Here is a 23,296-nt window from a genome sequence, read left to right on the forward strand (position 1 = left end):
GTGCAGTGGCGCGATCTTGGCTCACTGCAACCTCTGCCTCCTGGGTTCAAGCGATTCTCCTGCCTCAGCCATCGGAGTAGCTGAGATTATAGGCGCCTGCCACCATGCCCAGCTAATTTTTTGTATTTTTTAGTGGAGACGGGGTTTCACCATGTTGGCCAGCCTGGTCTCAAACTGACCTCATGATTTGTCCACCTCGGCCTCTCAAAGTGCTGGGATTACAGGCATGAGCCACTGCGTCCGGCCTATATTTTATTTTTAAATGATCAGCAGAAACCTTGTAAGCTGAAGACTGCAATCAACAGCTTATGTCAAGTAAACTATAGAGCAGTGGTTCTCAGAGTGGATCCTGGACCATCATCATCTCTTTACCCCCTGGGAACTTGTTGGAATCCAAATTCTTAAGCCCCATCCTAAACCTACTGAATCAGAAACTCTGGGGTGGGGCCCAGTAGCCTGTGCTTTTAAGAAGTCCTCCAGATATTTTTAATGTACCCTGAGGACCACTGGCAGTAGATAAAGTGTTTGTTTAGATTCTTTATTCTAGAACTTTTGTATAGTTTAAAAGTGACTTAATAATAAGCAAGTGGACCTTCTGTAAGTAGACAAAGCTAATGCTTATGTGCTTTAGGAGCCAGTGCTGATCACATGCCTTGCCTACCTAATATCAGTTCTCCTGCTCTGCATAGCAGGAGAAGGAGCTGGAGTAGTGTTGGTACTATCTTATGACTTTAGTTATATGTAACTAAGGACATATAACTTAGTTGTTTTTTCTGTTTATATATAGTATACTTCCTCCAGAGATCTTGGAATGGTTGTAGATCTTCTCATTCACACAGTGTTTCTGTGACATATGAATGCAGGCAGAATTGCTTTTGATTTTTAGGTTTGTTTGCATACTACGTAGTATATAAGCTTGCTGTGATATTTTTCCAAAAGGGATTTATATCATTTAAGCAAAAATGATACAGCTTCTGGATTATGTTTCCTAATAAGGCTCAAACATAGAAAGTAATTATAGTAACTGAAGTGCTACAGAATTACTTTAGTACTGGTTTATTAACTAATGTCACAAAGTTAGAGGATTACTAAGGTGGTGTTAGTAGGAAGAAGCAATATCTTGCTTTAGCCCGTCAGTGTTCATGTGGTGAATGGACAGTCTCTGTATTCTTGGGAAGGAAAATTCTTCTTGGAAAGTGAGTATTTGCAATGACTAGGTCAGTCACTTGGTCTGTTGCCTGGCATTTTGGGTCTACTGAAAGTGACGTTGTAGCAAAGGCCCTGTACCTTCTGCATTTCTTTTCTTTTCTTTTTTTTTTTTTTTTTTTTTTTGGTAGAGACAAGGTCTTGCTTTGTTGCCCAGGCTGCCCTTGACCTCCTGTCAAGCAGTCCTCCCACCTTAGCTTCCTGAGTAGCTGGGACTACAGGCGTGTGCCACCATGCCTGGTTAATGTAAATTTGTTTGTTTTTTTTGAGACAGAGTTTCACTCTTGTTGCCCAGGTTGGAGTGCAGTGACGTGATCTCAGCTCACTACAGTCTCTGCCTCCTGGGTTCAAGCGATTCTCCTGCCTCAGTCTCCCAAGTAGCTGGGCTTACAGGCACCCGCCACCACGCCCAGCTAATTTTTTGTATTTTTTTAGTAGAGACGGGGTTTCATCATGTTGGCCAGGCTGGTCTTGAACTCCCGAGCTCAGGTGATCCACCCACCTCGGCCTCCCAAAGTGCTGGGATTACAGATGTGAGCCACCGTGTCTGGCCTATTTTTAAATTTTTTTTGAGACAGAATCTCTCTCAGTCACCCAGGCTGGAGTGCAGTGGTGCAATCTCAGCTCACTGCAGTCTCTGCCTCCTGAGTTCAATTCTCCTGCCTCAGCCTCCCTAGTAGCTGGGATTACAGGCCTGCCATCGTGCCCAGCTAATTTTTGTATTTTTAGTAGAGACAGCGTTTCACCATGTTGGCCAGGCTGGTCTCAATCTCCTGACTTCAGGCAATCCACCTGCCTCGGCCTCCCAAAGTGCTGGGATTACAGGCATGAACCACCACGCCTGGCCTAAATTTTTTTTTTTGTAGAGACAGGGTCTCACGCTGTTGCTCAGGCTGGTCTTACACTCCAAGGCTCAAGCAATCCTCCTGCCTTGGCCTCCCAAAGTGCTGAGATTACAATTGTAAGACACTGAGGCCAGCTGCCCTTTACATTTCTTAAGGGTAACAGGCTCATGTCCTTTCATTATTCACAATTGAAATATTTTGAGTCTTTACTTCTGTGTCAATATAACAGAAGTAACTTCCTTATGAAGAAAATTCCAGAGGGAATCTTTCAATGTAGGGATAGAAATCCATTGTGAAACTCGAGAATTGACACTGATGATATAAAACATGCACAGTAGCCGAGTGTGGTGATGTGTGCGGGTAGTCTTAGCTACTCAACAGTCCGAGACATGAGCTCAGGAGTTTGTGACCAGCATGGGCAATATAGTGAGACTCTGTCTCAAAAAAAGGAAAAAAAAAAGTGCATAGTTTATGGTATCCCAAGTGGAGGAGCTAAAGACAGAATAGCTTAACATCATTTAGAAAAAAAATTATAATTGAAAAGTGCAAATACACATTTTGCAGTGTTTTTGGCATTTACAAAATATGTAAACAGTTTTAGTTTCTTAGGGAAAAGATGACGATAGGCTGATTGAAAAATATCATTTTTACTTGTCACATCTCTAAAACAGCAGAAGTTCTTGTTTTTAACCAGGAGTCCTATCAGGTTTGATACAACCTTCGGGGAGGATGTGGCAGTTGAAATTTAAGGAAACTTAGTTTCCTTAAGGTGGCTGAGCTTAAAAAATCAAAATGTTTAGGAAGGCAGGAGACACTAATAGGGCTGGGCTAGTCTTGTGGAGGCAGTGGATGGACGCTTTGGCTGGCCTAGGGAAGAATCTGTGATTCAGTGCTGCAGGGATCAGGTGATCCTGGTGAGAGAGGTCCTGGAACAAGGGTTAATTTGGTCATTTTTGGAATGACCTGGGATTTGGCTTATTTATTTTATTTTTAAAATTTCCCTTTGGGCACAGTGGCTCAAACCTGTAATTCCAGCACTTTGGAAGGCCAAGGCCAGTGGATCACTCAAGCTCAGGAGTTCGAGACCACCCTGGGCAACATGGTGAAACTCCATCTCTCCAAAAAAAATACAAAAAAAATTAGCTGGATGTGGTGGTGCATGCTTGTAGTCCCAGCTACTTAGGAGGCTAAAGCAGGAAGATCACTTGAGCTAGGGAGGTGAGGGTGGAGGTTGCAGTGAGCCAAGATCATGCCACTGCACTCCAGCATGGGCAATAGAGAGAGACCTTGTCTCAAAAAAATAAAATGGTGAATGTAAAATAAAATGGTAGCTCACGCCTATAATCCTGGTACTTTGGGAGGCCGAGATGGGTGGATCACTTGAGGCCAGGAGTTACAGACCAGCCTGGTCAATATGGCAAAACTCCATCTCTACTAAAAATACAAAAACTAGCCGGGCTGGTGGTGTATGCCTATAATCCCAGTTACTCAGGAGGCTGAGGCAGAGGTCACAGTGTGCTGAGATCACATCACATCACATCACATCACAACATAACATAAATTTTCAAGGCAGAAATCTTGTAGTCAGCCTTACTGTTTGTTGACAAGGACACGGTCCTGAGCACAGAATTCTCGGCAGTTGATAAAGCCAAGAAGAAGGATACTAATTAAAGAAATTTTCAGATTTTGCATCTTCTGGCATCTCAGCTAAATGGCTCTGAGGAAGAGGATGCCAATTACCAGTTTTGAGACACAGGCAGGTTATATTCTTTTCCTGAAAACCATTTAGCTGAGATGGAATTTGCCTCTCTGAGGTTGGGGAAGGTGTTTGAACTCTGTTTACAGCCCTCTGTCAGTTCCACTGCCTTGCTGAGTTCCCTCACCCTTCTTTAGATAGAATTGCTGTTGGCTTCTATAGTCCTCACTTACCTCTTTTGCCAAATGCTCAGGTAGCCTTGGCTGAGTCTTCCAGGTTTGATAAGGCTGTATGGGGCTTCCTATGCCTTTTGGTAGTTAGAAGTCACTGAAGAGGTACTTCTGCTACAGTGACAAGAAGAAAAGGGTCATTACTCAGCTTGTATAGTGCAAGGGCTGCTTGACTCCCAGCTTCAGTCTAGGCAGGGGAATTTATTTATATAATTACCTTAAATGAGCACCAGATAGAGGCCATCTATAAAAACTGTTTACAGGATTTAAAAATACATTGACATTGGCTTCTTCCTTTAACTTTCTGCTTGCAACAGAACATCTGATGCGACCTATGCTGCTCACTGTTCCTAGGTTACATTCTCTACCCTTGCAGTGTAAATTAATTTTTGCCTGGTTCCATGTTTCTTGCTTAGGTTATCTCTTAGGTCTTCTGTCTGATTTAAATATAAGCCTTCTTAGGACTAGATAGTGGTGATGGTTGCACTACTTTGTCAATATACCACTGAATTGTATGTATTCACTCTTTTAAGAATGAGTTTATTTTTATTTTTATTTTTATTTTTATTTGGAGACGGAGTCTCGCTCTGTCGCCCAGGCTGGAGTGCAGTGGCGCGATCTCGACTCACTGCAAACTCTGCCTCCTGGGTTTACGCCATTCTCCTGCCTCAGCCTCCCGAGTAGCTGGGACTACAGGCGCCTGCCACCACGCCCGGCTAATTTTTTGTATTTTTAGCAGAGATGGGGTTTCACTGTGTTAGCCAGGATGGTCTCGATCTCCTGACCTTGTGATCCGCCCACCTCGGCCTCCCAAAGTGCTGGGATTACAGGCATGAGCCACCATGCCCGGCCTTAAGAATGAGTTGATTGTTCTTAGTCTCAGTTGAGTACATTGTGTTATGTATAGAAAATGTTATATTTTCATTTTTAAAAATTATTATTATTATTTTGAGATGGGGTCTCACTTTGTCACCCAGGCTGGAGTGCAGTGGCACGGTCTTGGTTCACTGGCAACCTCCACCTCCCAGGTACAAGTGATTCTTCTGCATCAGCCTCCCGAATAGCGGGAATTACAGGCGCCTGCCACCAAGCCTAAGTAATTTTTGTATTTTTTTTTTTTTAGTAGAGACGGGGTTTCACCATGTTAGCCAGGCTGATCTTAAACTCCTGACCTCAAGTGATCCATTCGCCTCAGACTCCCAAAGTGCTGGGATTACAGATGTGAGCCATTGCGCCCAGCCCATTTTAAAAAATTAAACTGGCCTGGTGCGGTGGCTCACGCGTGTGATCCCAGCACTTTGGGAGGCCGAGGCGAGCGGATCATGAGGTCAGGAGATCGAGACCATCCTGGCTAACACGGTGAAACCCCATCTGTACTAAAAAATACAAAAAATTAGCCAGGCGTGGTGGCGGGCTCCTGTAGTCCCAGCTAATTGGGAGGCTGAGACAGGAGAATGGCATGAACCCGGGAGGCAGAGCTTGCAGTGAGCCGAGATAGCGCCACTGCTCTCCAGCCTGGGCAACAGAGCAAGACTCCGTCTCAAAAAAAAAAAACAAAAAAAAAACCCCAAAACATTAAACCATACTCTCTAACTGTGAAGAAGTTGTGATTTATTCTTTAGTGTTACCTGCCATTCTTTTTGTCTCTTTCTCTCTCTTCTCTTCTCTTCTCCTCTCTTCTCTTCTCTCTTCTTCCCTCCCTTCCCCTCCCCTCCCCTCCCCTTCTCTTTTCTTCTCTTCTCTTTTCTTTTCTTTCAGAGTTTTGCTCTATTGCCCAGGATGGAGTGCATTGGCATGCTCACGGCTCACTGCAGTGTCAACCTCCCAGGTTCAAGCTGTCCTCCTACCTCACCCTCCCTAGTAGCTGGGACTATAGACATGCACCACCATGCCTAATTATTTTGTATTTTTTGTAGAGACGAGGTTTTGCCATGTTGCCCAGGCTGGTCTTGAACTCCTGAGCTCAAGTGAGCTACCTGCCTCAGCCTCCCAAAATGCTGTGATTACAGGTGTGAGCCTTATTTTATTATTATTTTTTGGGACAGAGTCTCTCTCTGTCCTCCAGGCTGGAGTGCAGTGGCACGATCTTGGCTCACTGCAACCTCTGCTTCTCGGGTTCAAGCAATTCTCCTGCCTCAGCCTCCTAAGTAGCCTCCCAAAGTGCTGGGATTACAGGCATGAGCCACCATGCCTGGCCTCTGATGCATATATTTTTTAAAAATAGTATTTTCCACCTTACAGTGTATTTAAGAGTTTGTAAATTTCCTTTTTTTTTTCTCTTTTTGGAACAGTGTTGCTCTGTTGCCCAGGCTGGAGTGCAGTGACATGATCTCGGCTCATTGCAACCTCCGCCTCCCAGATTCAAGTGATTCTCCTGCCTCAGCTTCCCGAGTAGCTGGGATTACAGGTGCCCGCCACTACGCCCAGCTAAATTTTTTGTAATTTTAGTAGAGACAGGTTTCACCATGTTGGCCAGGCAGGTCTCGATCTCCTGACCTCAAGTGATCTGCCCACCTCGGCCTCCCAAAGTCTTGGGATTACGGGCATAAGATACTGTGCCTGGCTGAGTTTGTAAATTTCTTTCTTTCTTTTTTCTTTTTTTTTGAGACAGAGTCTTACTCTGTCACCTGGGCTAGAATGCAATAATGCGATCTCTGCTCACTGCAACCTCTGCCTGCTGGGTTCAAACAATTCCCCTGCCTCAGCCTCCTGAGTAGCTGGGATTACAGCCGCCTGTCACTATGCCCAGCTAATTTTTGTATTTTTTGTAGAGATGGGGTTTTGCCGTGTTGGCCAGGCTGGTCTAGAACTCCTGACTTCAGGTGATCCACCCACCTTGGCCTCCCAAGCGTGGGGATTACAGGTATGAGCCACCACGCCCGGTCATCAAAGAGAATGTTTTTAATGATCAGGAGCACTTTGAGATGTTTAGAACAATCTGAAACCTGATTTCCAAGCCATCTCAAAATATACTTTGGTAATCAAGACAGGGAAATGATGGTGTTATATCATTTGTGGGACTCTACTGATTTTGTTGAGTATTGGTTTTGCTGTGGGATTCCTTGTTCTCTTGGTTGTGTTGGGCCTACTGCTTTTTAAAAAAGTATTTTGAGACAGGGTCTTACTCTGTTGCTCAGGCTGGAGTGTAGTGGCGCAGTCTCTTGTCTCTGCAACCTCAATCTCCGGGGCTCAAGGGATCCTCCCACCTCAGCCTCCCAAGTAGCTGGGACCACAGGTACCCACCATCACACCTGGCTAATTTTTGTATTTTTTGTAGACATGGGGGTCACTGTCTTGCCCAGGCAGGTCTTGAACTCCTAAGCTCAAACAACCGTCCTGCCTTGCCCTCCCAAATTGCTGGAATTACAGGTGTGAGCCAGTGCGCCTGGCCTTCTTTTTTTTTTAAACCACTATTTTTTAGAACTAGATTTGGCCTGGAAAGAGAAAAAAGATATTCCTCGACTTGATCTATATATTTTATGGTTCATTCATTTGCTTTAGAGGTAGAAGGAGCAGGAAAAAGTACAACAAAACAAAATCTTCCCTTTGTCTGGTGTTTAATTTGAATGCCCACAGATGCTTTTGCATTTATTAGTAGTGAGTTTTCATAATTATCAAATATGTAGTAGAAAAATCTGGCTGTGCATGGTGGCTAATGCCTGTAATCCCTATATGCTGGGAGGCTGAGGCAGGTGGATTTTCTGAGCTCAGGAGTTCAAGACCAGCCTGGGCAACATGGCAAAACCCCATCTCTGCCAAAAATAAGCTGGGTGTGGTGGCACACGCCTGTGGTACCAGGTACTCCGGAGGCTGAGCTGAGAAGATTGTGGAGGTTTCAGTGAGCCAAGATTGCACCACTGCACTCCAACCTGGGTGACAGAGTGAGACTCCATCTCAAAAAAAAGAAAAAAAAATCTCCTTGTCCAGGAGCTGTGTTGAGTGGGCTGTGGACTAGCAGGAATTCATAGCTCTGGTGAAAGATGACTAGATAATGTCATTTTTTTTTAAAAAAGTCCCTGAATGATTGTGACAGGGTAGGAAAATCATCACATAGCAAAATCTTCATTAGATTTTCCCTAATGACTTATCAACTGGGTTTGTGCACCAAACGAAACAACTTCCTGCCTTTGTTTGTCTGAAAGTCAAAGAAAATATTATTCAGGTATATTATATTGTACTCCATGCTACAGAAGTTTCTGGCAGCAATATAGGTTATATGCCAATCAGTTAAATAATATTTGTGGGCCAGGCCCGGTGGCTCATGCCTGTAATCCCAGCACTTTGGGAGGCCGAGGCGGGTGGATCACTTGAGGTCAGGAGTTCAAGATCAGCCAGGGCAACATGGTGAAACCCCATCTCTACTAATAAAACAAAAATTAGCCTAGTGTGGTGGCACACGCCTGTAATCCCAGCTACTCAGGAGGCTGAGGTAGGAGAATCGCTTGAACCCGGAAGGTGGAGGTTGCAGCTGAGATTGTGCCATTGCACTCTAGCCTGGGGCGACAAGAGCGAAACTGTCTCAAAATAAATAAATAAATAAATAAGTAAATAAATAAATAATAATAATATTTGTGTAAGTACAGGGATATGTTTCTTCAACTCCAAAGTATGAGTTAACGTGCATATGCCAACTCTAGAAATAAAGTATTAAGTCAAACCTCCCAAGAAAATTTCCCCAAAAAGGTGCTAACAGACGTTATTTTATTTTATTTATTTATTTTGATACAGAGTCTCTCCCACTGTCACCCAGGCTGGAGTGGTGCAGTGGCATCATCTCGATTCACTGTAGCCTCCGCCTCCCAGATTCAAGCCATTCTCGTGCCTCAGCCTCCCTTGTAGCTGGGATTACAGTTGCCCACCACCACGCCTGGCTGATTTTTGTATTTTTAGTAGAGATGGAGTTTCACCATGTTGGCCAGGCTGGTCTCGAACTCCTGACCTCAAGTGATCTGCCCGCCTTGGCTTCCCAAAGTGCTGGGATTACAGTTGTGAGCCACTGCACCTGGCCTTTTATTTTAATTTCTAAAACTATGGAGTAATACTACATTGAGGGAACAGAATTTTCTATTCCTTCATTTGTATTATTATTAAATACAGTCATGCATTGCATAATGACAGGAATACATTTTGAGAAATGGATCAAGTGATTTTTTTCATTGTGTAAACATCATAGGGTATATTTACACAAACTAGATGTTATAGCCTACTATACAGCTAGGCTATATTGTATAGCCTGTTACTCTTCGGCCACAAAACTGTACAGTGTGTTACTGTATTGAACACCATAGGCAATTGAGACACAATGGCATTTGTGTATCTAAATATAGAAAAGGTAATGCATTGTGCCACCAAATCAACAACAGCTATGATGTCACTGGGTGATAGGAATTTTTCAGTGCCATTATAATCTTATGGAACCATTGTTTCATATGCATGCAGTTTGCTGTTGATCAAAATGTAGTTAAGCAGCACATGGCTGTAATTAAAACACTATTGTTTGTTATAATAGAAAATAAAATTTTTCTTTTTAGCCTCTGTATTAATAAAGAGCACTAGAAAGTACTTTGTTTATCAGACAATGAATATGTTTGACAGATGTACATACGTATTTATCAAATGAATCTTTTTTTGTGGGGGAAACCTTAACTAAGAATAGGCCTGTGTTTTAAAATGGCTGCCTGGAGGACAAGTGCTATAAGGAAATTTCAGTGGTATTTGCTTGACCTGGCATTAAGTGGGGGGAAAAACAAGCCCCAGGTGAATTGATAGATGGATGTCTGAACATGTTCAGGAATGATGTTTTGAACAATGTTTGCCTCCTGTGTCATGTAGGCAGAGAGATGATAAAAGTTTTTTTCCCCTCTTGATACCAGGTAATTCTGATACCGACTACCAGAAGTTAGCTTCAGACTCCACAGGTTGAAGGGCTTTGTCCCATAAGACCATTCTTACTTCAGACACCAATTGCAATGATCAGTTATCAGGTCCCAAGGTTACCTACACTTATGTCTGATTTGGCTACAAAATTGGAGGTTCCCACAGTCTGCCCCTTCAGATTTGATAACTTTCTAATATGGCTGCAAAAAACTCAGAGAAATACTTAACTTATGTTTATCAGTTTTTTATAAAGGATACAATTAGCCAGATGAGGAGATAGATAGGGCAACATCCAGGAGGGTCCTGAGTGTTGAGTGTAGGAGTCTCTGTCCTGTGGAATATGCCACCGTCCCAGCATGTAGATGTGTTCACCAATCAGGAAGCTCTCTGAGCCCTTTTGTGTAGTTGTTTTTATGGAGGTCTCATTATGTAGGCAGGATTGATTAAATCATTGACAGTGGGTGATTTGCTCAAGCCCCTCTCCGCTCATCAGAAGTTGGTGGGTGGTACTGAAAGTTTTGAACTTCTGGTCAAGGCTTTGTCTTTCTAGGTAGCCCTCATCCTGAAGCTATCTAGGGGCTTTCCAAGAGTTGTCTTATTAGAACAAAAAACACTCCTATCACCCTTATCACTCAGGAAATTCCAAGGGTTTTAGGAGCTGTATGCCAGGAACCTGGGACAGACCAAGTATCTTTCTGTGATACCACAGAATGGGACCCCAAAAGCCAGCTCCAGCTGGTGTCTAGTGCCTTTAGTTGGGCACTGGATATCGGTTACAGGGCATAAGTGGCCCAGTGGGGTTGCCGTTTAACCCATCTCTGCTGTATTAACCTCATGTACCTTAGCTCATGGCTAGGTCGTTTCAAGTCTCACCTAATGTCAGTTGTTTCATCCTTCTCTGGATGCTTGTTCACTTCTGGAATAGGTGAATATCTGGGCCATTATGATTTGCTGTCATCCTGAGCAAACTTCCAGCTTAGAAACCAGCTTTATGGAATCATCCCAGAGCCTTTATTTTATTTTATTTTATTTATTTATTTATTTATTTATTTATTTTTTTTTTTTTGAGGCAGAGTCTTGCTTTGTAGCCCAGGCTGGAATGCAGTGGCAAAGTCATGGCTCACTGCAGCTTCAACCTCCCAGGCTCAAGCAATCCTCCCGTTTCAGCCTCCCAAGTAGCTGGGATTACAGGTGTGTACCACGACACCTGGCTGATTTAAAACCTTTTGTAGAGATGGTGTCCCAGTGTTTGCCCAGGCTGGTCTCAGACTCCTGGGGTTAAGCGATCCTCTTGCCTCAGCCTCCCAAAATGTTGGGATTACGGGCGTGAGCCACTGAACTTGGTCCCAGAGCCTTTTAGAACAGTGTTGAGTTGCCCTTTATTTGCACCAGGGCTAAGGCAGTAGAAAAAAAATGTTTATGGGCCATGTTTTTCTTCCTAGTCAAAATAAAAATAGCCATGTAATCTATGGAGGCAGCAGATATGTTGTTAGTATACACTAGAAGTCAGGAAATTCGTACTGCCTTTCAGCTGCTAAAGTACTGGGACATATTTGAGAAGCAGTAATGCAGAGGCAGCTGTCTGATCTTTGATCTCTGATAATGCTTATTTCATTGCATCCCTGAAACCACCCTGCAAAGGATTTATCATCTTTGCTGCTTTGCATATGGAATAACATAGGCCCAGAGAGACGTAGCTTGACTGCAATCACATGGTGAGTTAGTTGTAGCTTCTGCAAATGTACAGAACTAAGAAGCTACTTTTCTTGTGTGTTATTCTAGTGATGATGGTCATTATAATTGATGTACCTGATATTATGCTAGGTTTAGGGATACAGAAATGAAAGAAGATCACAGTCCCTCATCTGGGACCTCTGTTTTTTTGGTGTCACCTCTCTGCATAGACAGTTCTGCAGTATTGATGCTGCTGTTCTGGTTGATCCTTCTGTCATGCCTGCACCATCTTTTCTGCCAGACTGAAGTGTTCTTGCTTGGGGAAAAGCAGATTTGCAAAGGTTCTCTTTTTCCTGATTGTTGCTTTGCAGATTGAGTATATTTGTTTGTTTGTTTTTAAGTGAACAAAAGTTGAATGAGATTGATTACTGGCTCTTTAAAGAATAATTACTCCCCCTTTTGACTTATGTAACATCTTGAGGTGATCTATGACTGTTTGTACTTGTCATGACTTCCATTAGATTAAACTCTGGGGCAAAGATGTTGCTCTTCATTGTGCTCATATGACACCATTACTGCCAGTGGAATTGAAATAAATTGAGTAAGGGTGAGTGTTTCCTAACAAATGTTATCCTGGGCCTGAGGAACCATCATCAAGATGGAGTGGCCCTGCGATTAATTTTGGACTTAAAGCAAAAAACAAACGAATTTTTTTCTTTAAATAACCAGTTGGCACAGATACAGAATAAAATAAGATAGATCCACGTGTAGTTTTTGAAAATTTAGGTCAGGTGGCTCACTCCTATAATCCCAGCACTTTGGGAGGCCAAGGCGTGTGGATAACTCGAGGTTAGGAGTTTCTAAGACCAGTCTGGCCATCATGATGAAACCCCATCTCTACTAAAAGTACAAAAATTAGCTGGGCATGGTGGCGCATGCCTGTAAACCTAGCTACTCAGGAGGCTAAGGCAGGAGAATTGCTTGAACCTGGTAGGCGGTAGTTGCAATGAGCCGAGATTGCGCCACTGCACTCCAGCCTGGGCGACAGAGTGAGACTCTGTCTCAAAAGAAAAAAAAATTTAAGAAATAATCATCAGTGTATATCTTCCTTTTTTCATTTTTCTTTAAAAAAAAAAAACAACCCTTGTATGCATAGCTGAAGGAGAAATAATTGAAAGTGTTTATAAGATTTCAAGGTGATGGGCTGGACACAGTTGCTCATGCCTAATAATCTGCATGCCTGTAATCCCAGCTATTCGGGAGCCTGAGGCAGGAGAATCGCTTGAACCCAGGAGGCAGAGGTTGCAGTGGGCCGAGATCGTGCCATTGCACTCTAGCCTGGGCGACAAAGGTGAAACTCCATCTCAAATAAAAAAAAAGATTTCAAGGTGATGGGTTTCATGTGGACCAATTTTATCCTTCCCTGATGATAATATCTGACATATGAGTCAGATATTTTCCTAATTTTCGTAATTCGAGTGGGATTGTGTGTTTGTTTGTTTGTTTTGAGACAGGGTCTCACTCTGTTGCTCAGGCTGGAGTGCAGTAGGCCAGTCATGGCTCACTGTAGCCTTGGCTTCTCAGGCTCAAGTGAGCCTCCCACCTCAGCCTCTTAAGTAGCTGGGACTATAGGTGCGTGCTCCCACACCTGGCTAATTTTTTCTGTTTTTTTTGTAGAGACAAGGTCTCATTATATTGCCGAGGCTGGGACTCCTGAGCTCAAGTAATCCTCCTACCTTGGTCTCCTAAAGTGCTGGGATTATATCCACGAGCCACCACACCCAGCCTCGCATGAGATTTTAACAGAGCAAAGTACCTGTTGGAAATCTTGCGCACAAAGCCTCCTTTATTCTGTTATTCCCACTGACAGGAATTCAGATACCTGGATCAATTCTGTTTCGGTTTTGCTAAAATCTCTAACTTGATATTTTACTTTTCTAAAACCCTGTATTATCAATGAAATGGAATTAGGAAAACAGGACCTATAGAAGTAAGACCTCTTCAATCTATTGATGTTTCATGGTGCCTTTTATATTCAAAATGCTTTGTTCTCACAAAAATAATACTTTTTGTTTGGAGAAAAAGGCTGTGGGGTGTGTGTGTGTGTGTTTTCCTCTCAAAGATAGCAGTAAAATAAACTCCTTCTGACAAAGACTTCTTAAAAAAAAGCAGAAAAAAAAAACCTTCCTGCTAATTGTGTTCTTTAAAGTCCTGATTCCCCGTTTTACTTTCTGGATGTGTATTCTGGGCTTTTTCAATGTCAACCAATACTCTCTTGATGGGAAATTCAGCTGGATTTGGGTATGTTCATTGGGTTTTCCTAGAACAGTTTGAAGATCCATCTCATTTACCTAAACAAATATTCCTTATAATTATTATGAAAATTGGGCCTGTTATAGACTAATAATTGACTTATACCATGCAGGGTTATGTTTGTCAGTATCTCGTGAGTCAGCTTTTCTAGGGGCAGAGATTGAAGAGTTAGTTCTGAGATTGAATACTATTTATCAGGGTTTTGTTTTGTGTACCTTATTCTCCTGTAACCACCTGGTTGGCTTTTATCATAGATACATTTTTGGGAAACAGGCAACCACATGGTTAATGAAGATAGAGAAGACGTGAAATTTGTTACCTTTATAGATTTTTTCCCCTTGCCCTGTTCTCATTCTTCTCATTTGCCTAAAAAAAATATAAGGAGGCCGGGTGCGGTGGCTCACGCCTGTAATCCCAGCACTGAGGCAGGCAGATCACCTGAGCTCAGGAGTTCGAGATCAGCCTGGCCAACATGGCGAAACTCCGTCTCTACTGAAAATACAAAAATTAGCTGGGCGTGGTAGTCCCAGCTACTGCAGGTACCTGAGGCAGGAGAATTGCTTGAGCCTGAGAGGCAGAGGTTGCAATGAGCCGAGATTGTGTGCCATTGCATTCCAGCCTGGGTGACAGAGCAAGACTCTGTCTCAAAAAAAAAAAAAAAGTATAAGGAGTATTCACATTTCTATGAGATCTGTAAATTTAGGTTAGAAAATTTAGTTAGCTGTGTTTTGTAATAGTCATATAAATAAGCACAAAGACCCTCCAGACTTCTTCCCAGCATGTGACAGTGGAAGAAAGGGGTAATAAAGTAGATTTTTTTGTTACTCTCATTGGTAAAAATAAGTCTGTCCATGGGAAGGTTAACACTGAGTTTACCATCTTGATGATTCCATATGGTTCCTAGCAATTCTAATCCCAAAGTTGGTTGGCAGAATGTTTAGGTCTCTGGGTAGAATATCTTCTGTGCCTTTTCTGTGAATTGTAAAATTACATTTGGGAAATAAAGAAAAAAGTCTCTGATTATCCCACTATAGCAATACAACCACTGTAATCATTTTGGTATACAGTTGTGTTGCATTATATGCATTTTCTGATTTTTGTATGTCCACCTGTGCTTATTTGAACTGTATCCCCCTCCCCACTTCCCACACCCTGTTTTCTCACTCCTGGAGTGAGCATGGGCAGTGGGGATGAGACTCGCCTGTGGCTTCAGTTTGTCTCCTTTTCTAAGTTTCTCTGAGTGGGCATTCACTGTGCTGGCTGTGATTCTGTTATTTAAAGCAATATATTTTCATACCTTATGGCCCTTAAATGCAAGCCAACCTCTTCATCTGGTGTCAACCAAAGGAAAAGTGATCTGTTGCAGCGCTGGAGGAAAAACTGGCAATGTTGGACTTACCTAAATTGAAAGATGGTATGTTGTTCTTCACCTTGGGGTCTTCAAGTATGATTTTTGACAGTGCATGGTTTTTATCTTACATGCTGACTTTTGTCTCTAACCCTTGAGTTAGATGCAATTTAATTCCAGCCCTTTTTCCCTATATACATTTTACATAATTATCCATAAGGGTATATTCATTTTTAAGGCTCTTAAAATATACTATATCAAGTATCTTTCCATATTGCTATACAATTTTTGTAGCTGTCATTTATAACAAGACATTTTAGTTTTCGTCTTTTCAGAAGAATTTTGGGAGCTAGTATAATCAGCTCCTTAGAATGCTTTCTAATTTGCATACTCAGGTCTACTCACAATAGTTCTGCCATAGATATTTAAAATAGAAGCAACTGTTATGCTGCTAAATTGAATATTTCTTAACTAGGCTTATTTCTTAACAGGGGCATAGATGTATGTTTTCAGGCATATGGGACCCTTTCTGTAACTAGGCTTCTAGAGTTTAGAATTAAGATTATTTAAATTGGTCTATGATCTTATTGAAGAGTAAGAGGCTAGAGTGTAGTGGTTAAAAACATCAACTTGAATCTGGACTGCTTGCATTTAAAGCTCAGTATTGGTACTTACTTGGTTACTTTGATCAGTTTACCTATCCTTTCTTTGCCTTCTTCTACATGGCTAAAATCAGGTTAATAATATTTACCTCTTAAGATAGTATTGTGAATATTAAATCAGTATATACAAAGTATTTAGAATAAAATTTTGAACGAACAAGTTTTATGTAAATATTACTTACTTTCATAGGCTAGTTTGCTAATTGCTGAAAATCCTTATGGCACAACCATGAGTCTTGAACACACAAAATACCTTTTTTTTTTTTTTTAACGTTTTAGGCAGTATAGTTAAACCTTAAATTTCTGTTCTTGTTTGATAGCTAAAGTTTCAGTCAGAATAAATTTAGTGTTGGGCTTGTGAATATAATATTAAATCTGAAGTATGTTGTCAACATATAGTATTGCAGGGTTGATGTCTAGAAATGCTATATTAGATGCTCATAATGTTTTCTGTATCTTTTTCTTCCCAATGTCTACTTGTCCTTTAGCAAAGTATGAACGTTGTCATGAATCTTTTCTCTCTGTCCACAGATTCTGTGTGCTCCTCTGGGCCACAGTAGTTACTTCTTTAAGCACAGAAAGGAAACTTAGGGCTTTGCCAGTTTTGGTATTAGTTCTCTATGTTTTTCATCCGGGCAGCTATGGAGAGGGTTGCTTTCCACACACCTGGGTACTCCATTGATATGTTCTGTAGCGGTAATCAACACACTAGAGAGTACACCTGTTTGTTCCATGACTAACCCTTTCTGATTGTGGACATGCATTTGAGTGTTTGCAGTGGATATTTGGTGCTAACAGGTGTCTTAGTTCCTTCTGTTATTCTGTAATGTTTCCCAAGAATATTCAGAGCTGTTTATAAAATGCAGAGTGATTTATGTATTAGGTGTTCAATGAGTTTGATCAAGAAGATTCACTTGAAAGGAATTAAGTAACAAAGCAGTTTCCATTGTTAATAGGATATGCATGCTGTTTCTCTAAAGTACTTTTATTTCTTCAAAGAGTTATTAAGCAGAGGAGACTGATTTTGTGGTAAGTTTGGAGGGGTTAGTTTTAATCCACGTTGGTCAAAACTAAAAGTAGATTAGAAAATCTATTTCTCATCCTACAGTAGTGCTGAGGTTTCTAGTAGATTGTTTTTCTTCCTCCTAGTCATTTTCTGAAACTCAAAACAAGAATCAACCTATACCATTGTAATGTTTCATAGTTAACTTGGAGTATTTAACAAGTCTAAAATCAAAGTTTATTGTTATTAGTAAAACATTTTGAAGCCATTCATTTCATGTGACAAGGAATCTTAACTCATTTCACCAAATGTGGTATGTTTTTAAACTTATACTTTCTATTGTTCTAGTTTTATTGATCTTTGATATTGATTCAGTGATATCAGTTTCCTATTGTTATATATACTTTGTGGTCAAAATTATCATAGGGTTTTGTGTTTTTCTTTGCCTGAGTTTTGCTTCTCATCTGAACATCACATCTTTTTCTTGCTGTTCCATTTACACAGTGTGATTCCTAGAGATGAGCTTCTTTATCCTCTGAGGCAGTGGAGGAAGCATGGAAGCCACTTGGGGAGCATTGCATTGACAAGTGTATTTTTGTAGTCACATGGTGGCAGTATCAGGGAAATTATAGGACTGGTTAGATTCTAGTTCAGCAACCTATAAATCCCAGGACTTCCCAGTCTCGTGGGTCATACAACTCTCAGGCCTGTGCTGCAAATGACACTTGCTTAGGAGTAAGGTGAAGGGTATTTTATAGCTCTAATGGTTTGTACAGTTCTTAAACATGTATTGATTGCTAACAACTGCTGTCTTTCTCCCAGCTTGCCCCACCACCAGTCTTTGTGCATAAGCACAATTTTGGACATAGTTATTTGTACTTATTTATGCTTTTACACCTTCTTCCTTTTATAAAGATTTTAGCTGGTTTATGACTTGAGTTGAAACAAGGAAAAAAAGAGGAGACCTGAAATGGTCTGTCCCCTGCCAACCAGAAGCCTCCTGTGGTATCCAAACAGAATAGTTGCCTCAGTCTGTCAGCACTTCTGTCTTTGAAGGTGGTTTCTGCTTGAAAAGTGGTGACTATTAGCATAGCCTGGGGATAATTGCTTTTTTTCTTCTCTCGGGATACCTTTTTTTTTTTTTTTTTTTCCAGATACTTTCTTGCTCTTGTCGACTTTGTTTTTCCAGAAGATTTAGCCTGTGGTTAAAATGTTTCGGGTCCCCACGTGAACTCTCTGTGGGATTACCCAATTCTGGGGTACCTTCACCAGATCACCAGTGCTAAAGAGGGCAAAGGATCTTCTTGGTTAATAGAAAAGGCTGTTTTGGAATGAATCTCAAAGTCCAGAAACATCGAGACTTTTCTTCAATACTTTTTTCTATTTGGGGTAGCAACTTTACCTAGTGTAGGGGAGGGAGGGGTTAGTTGGGAGGGCTTGTGTTTAAGGGGTTCAGAAACAGGGGATTTAAGTGTGTCTTTTGTGTTTGCAAGGCACTAACACCACTCCCGTCTGTATTTAAATGCTGTCCCCAGGTTACGACTATGGCTATGTCTGCGTGGAGTTTTCACTCTTGGAAGATGCCATCGGATGCATGGAGGCCAACCAGGTTGCTTTATACTTCGGTCAAATGATGCTGGAAGGATATATTTTTTTATATATGGGGAGGGAGGGTTTCAAATGATTTTACTTTGGAAAGGTACAAGAAGTCTGTCTGTGGAGCATACTGCATTCCAACCATCGGTTGTGAGGAAAATCTTTAAAAAGGCTGGAAAGCTTTCTCTAGAAAACTTAATGGGCACAGAGTGCATTTTAAAAGCTAGAGCCCAGTTGCTTTTGGACTAGATTCCAAAGACAATAGTTGGAAAAAAAAAAAAAAAGACACATCTGGAGTGTTTCCTTTTGGAGTGTGACTGAGATGGTAATCCTGATGCAAAGAATGATCCTTGATTGTCTGTGACCCCAAGGATCTGCCTAGCACAGAAATTCTAGGTCAATAGTTACACCCAGACCTAGGGTGAAAACCTCTGATGGTGACTTCTGTGGCATCAGATCCTGCCTGCAGGGGCTACTTCCAAAAGAGAGCTATCAGGGAAGAGAGAGGAGTGGATTGTTGGTGTCTATTGCATTCATCATTGTTCTTTGCCAATTGGAGTTGCATACTCAAGTCCTTGGCTGCGTATAGTCAGAGCTGGTGAATCAGAATCTGTACTCACCTTACGTTTGAACTATCTGGAGTTACTCAGCTTGCCACCTAGATTTTTCATCTATGTCTTTAATAGAACCCTACCTGGTAGTTTTGGGAGGAATTAATAAATGGGTAGAATCCTTCTTGTTATGGTGCTTCCTTGGGGAAAGTTGTTTTCTTTGGGTTGTTTCAGTTCCTCCATCTGTAAAGTAGGAAAAGAAACTTAGGAATATAGTTTGATGTGGTTTTTTTTCTTTCTTTTTTTTTAATGTACCCACTGCCTATACTTAACAGTGTGAATACAGTGGGCCCAGAATCTTTCTTTCTTTCTTTCTTTTTTTGAGACGGAGTTTTGCTCTTGTTGCCCAGGCTGGATTGCAATGGTGCGATCTCGGCTCACTGCCACCTCCGCCTCCCTGGTTCAAGCGATTCTCCTGTCTCAGCCCCCTGAGTAGCTGGGATTATAGGCATGCGCCACCACACCGGCTAATTTTGTATTTTTAGTAGAGATGGGGTTTCTCCATGTTGGTCAGGCTGCTCTCGAACTCCCGACCTCAGGTGATCTGCCTGCCTCGGCCTCCCAAAGTCCTGGGATTACAGGCATGAGCCACCGTGCCCAGCCAGGCCCAGAATCTTAAAAGAAGGCTCTGCCAGAGAAGAGTAGTTATTGGATGAGAACTCTTCTTCTTCTGTAGCCTGATGCTTTGTTCAGCTTTGTTTAACTCAGTGTGGCTCATTATACGTACTTTTCTCTTCTTGGCCAAGTTCTCCTCTTATGGGTATGGAGATGACATGCTCTAAATGCTTTGGGAGCAAGCACTCATTAGAGAAGACTTTTGATGTATCCTTACCTTGTTAGTAGTTTAAGCTTGTCAGATCCTTAAAGAATGACAGGCTTAGGACCATATCCCCTAGACTTAAGAGGATTCTCATTGACCATTTGTTCAGTGTCCATCACTGAATCACTTACCAAATACAGTTGACACTCTGTATCCACAGGTTCCACACCCATAGATTCAACCAAATGCTGATTGGACATATTCAGGAAAAAAATGCATTAACACTGCAACAATAAAAAATAATACAGGCCAGGAGTGGTGGCTTACTCTGTAATCCCAACATTTTGGGAGGCCCGGGTGGGAGGATTGCTTGAGGCCAGGAGTTTGAGACCAGCCTGGGCAACACAGGGAGACCCCATCTCTACAAAAAATAAAAGTGAAAAAATTAGCCAAGTGTGGTGGCTATCAACTTGGGAGGCTAAGATGAGAGGATTACTTGAGTCTGGATTGAGACTGCAGTGAGCTGTGATCACTCTGCTGCACTCTAGCCTGGGGTGACAGAGTGAGACCCCGTCTCAAAAAACAAAAAAGTACAGTTAACTATTTATATAGTCTTTATTAGGTATTAGATATAAGTAATCTAGAGATGGTTTAAAGTATATTGGAGGATGTGTGTAGGTTGTATGCAAATACCATGTGATTTTATATAAGGGACTTGAGCATCCTGAGATTTTTGTGTCCTTGTGGGTCCTGGAACCAATCCCCTGTGGACACCAAGGGACAACTGTACTAATCATGTGTCAGAAACTGCTACATGCCAATTTTGGAGAGAAGAAAAAAACTTCCAATCTGTGTGCTTTCGGTGGATCCTATTCTGACAGTCTGTCCAATTTTGAGAACACTCATTAATTCATAAGCAGTGAATGTGATTAAGTCGTTCGCCTCTGTGCTAAGTACTCAATGTAATAGCTGATAGCTGAGTCCTATAAAGAAAATGAAGCAGGGTATTGGGAGAATGCATCATGGTGGCAATTTTAGAGGGGTGGTCAGGGAAACTTCTTGAGGAGTGACATACATTTAAGTTGTGACTCTTGGCGAATAATGTATCCAGAACACTTACTATAGTACCTAGCACTTGGTAGCATTTGAATTGATTTGAAATTCAGTGTCCTTCTTTCTCTCTCTTACCCTCCTCCACATGTCAAGTAATTTCCAATTATAAATTGTGTGTGTGTGTGTGTGTGTGTGAGACGGAGTCCAGCCAGGCTGGAGTGCAGTGGCGTAATCTTGGCTCACTGCAACCTCCACCACCCGGGTTCCAGAGATCCTCCTGTCTCAGCCTCCCAGGTAGCTGGGACTACAGATATGCGCCACCATGCTTGGGTAAATTTTTTTTTCTTTTTTTTTTTTTGAGATGGAGTCTCGCTGTGTTGCCCAGGCTGGAGTGCGGTGGCACGATCTCAGCTCATTGCAACCTCTACCTCCTGGGTTCAAGTGATTCTCCTGCCTCAGACTCCCAAATAGCTGGGATTACAGGTGCCCGCCACCACACCTGGCTAATTTTTGTATTTTTAGTAGAGATGGGGTTTCACCATGTTTGCCAGGCTGGTCTGGAACTCCTGACCTCAGGTGATCTGACTGCCTTGGCCTCCCAAAGTGCTGGGACTGCAGGTGTGAGCCACCATGTCCTGCCAATTTTTGTATTATTAGTAGAGATGGGGTTTCACTATGTTGGCCAGGCTGGTCTTGAACTGCAGACCTTAGGTGATCTGCCCACCTTGGCCTCCCAAAGTGCTGGGATGACACGCACGAGTCACCGTGCCTGGCCTTCAATTATAATTATAAGAAAATAAATTTATTTTTATATCTGAAGTTTAATAAAACTAATTCTTTAAGGAAATGGATGTGGATTAAACTCCTTATGACATAGTAAACAATCTTATGAGAGACATAAGAATGTGAGGGAAGAAGTCCTGTCTCCTCAGGGTGAATAAAGTAAATATTTTGGGAGGCTGAGGCGAGCGGATCATGAGGTCAGGAGAGCAAGACCATCCTGACCAACAAGGTGAAACCCCATCTCTACTAAAATACAAAAAAATTAGCCGGGTGTGGTGGCGCACGCCTGTAGTCCCAGCTACTTGGGAGGCTGGGGCAGGATAATTGCTTGAACCCAGGAGGTGGAGGTTGCAGTGAGCCAAGATTGCACCACTGCACTCCAGCCTGCTGACAGAGCAAGACTCCGTCTCAAGAAAACAATAAAATTGAATAAATAAATAAATAAATAAAATAAATATTTGTGGAAGATAAAATGTGTTTGTAGGCCGGGCACTATGGCTCAAGCTTATAATCCCACCACTTTGGGAGACCAAGGCTGGAGGATCACTTGAGCCCAGGAGTTTGAAATGAGCATGGGGTAAATAGTGAGACCCTGTCTAAATTTAAAAAAAAAAAAAAAAAAAAAAAGTCTTTGTCTATCCTTTCCCCCAGTTTTACTTACAGACCAAATTGGTATGGATTCTGAGTCACCACGATCTGCTTGGCAACTCTTAGTAGAGCCTGAGTGTGTGTGTGCCTCTGAGAAGGTTACTCCGAAGTACTTTGAGTTGAGTTTTTTTGTAACTCTTTGCTATTCCGACTCTTGATGTGAAATGTCTTTTATTTATCATTGGCTGGTACTTGTAGGCCTAGGGGATGGAAATAAAGGAATTTTCTGCTAGCTTGCTTTGTCAAATATTGTTGGGTATGTGTGCCTTCGTGAAGTTGCTCAAGATGATAACCAAGGTCCGTCTAGCCTTTTCCCAGTGCCTAGATCAAGCTGTTAAACAGTAGGATGCCCTGCAGCAGTACTGAGCTTTGTGGCTGTGGTGACCGATCAGGGTATCACTTAGGCAGCAGCTGTCTATCTGGAGAAATAATTTCCAACAGGTATGAAGGTATGAATCTGTTAGCCTGTACCATCACCATTTCCGTCTAGGAGAAGGGGGCAGCCAGCAAGCACTGTCAGGCAGAGCCTTTCGTTCCACCCTTCCTGCAAAGTGTATTTCTAGCCCTGTCATATGCCCTTGGCTTTCTTTGTTGTCAAGTCTCTGGGAGATTGAGGGTACATATTATTTCCTTCTGCTTTGTGTGCCCTTGCACTGGGACTTGGGGAGGGGAGTAAGAAGTATTGTGTTAAAATGTTAATCCCTTTCATTGGTTGCCCAGTTGTGAGTACTAGCCCTCTCAGACTGTTGGCATTTGGTATGCAGGGATTAGCATTTTATGTTCTCAAGTATGCTGGTGTGATGCTTATTGTCTATTATTTGGCCAAATTAGTCACTAAAGTGCCCTTATAGAAGATAACTCTGGGAGAGGTATTTATTTCTCTGAAATTTTTATTCTCCTTTCCCCTTTCCTTTCCTTTTTCTTTTTCTTTTTTTCTTTCCTTTTTCTCCCCTCCCCTCCCCTCCCCTCCCCTCTCCTCTTATTGGAGACA

At 42.1% G+C, this 23,296-nt stretch overlaps 1 protein-coding gene across 9 annotated transcripts in view; it reads left to right on the forward strand.

Moving 5' to 3' along the window:
- RBM6 (RNA binding motif protein 6) overlaps positions 1–23,296 on the forward strand; it is a 135,763-nt gene that overhangs the window by 40,894 nt on the left and 71,573 nt on the right. For 6 of the 9 annotated variants that reach the window (XM_034956495.3, XM_063602374.1, XM_034956498.3 and 3 more), the window contains one exon: positions 18,390–18,463. The exons of 2 other annotated variants lie outside the window; for them this stretch is intronic. In XM_034956495.3, the coding sequence (XP_034812386.1) occupies positions 18,390–18,463 (74 nt within the window). Of the gene's footprint in view, positions 1–18,389; positions 18,464–23,296 lie in introns of those variants that run through there. One more of the 9 variants, XM_055109974.2, reaches the window with a different exon arrangement.

The sequence above is a fragment of the Pan paniscus genome, chromosome 2, assembly GCF_029289425.2.
Source record: "Pan paniscus chromosome 2, NHGRI_mPanPan1-v2.0_pri, whole genome shotgun sequence".
Lineage (NCBI taxonomy): Eukaryota > Metazoa > Chordata > Mammalia > Primates > Hominidae > Pan > Pan paniscus.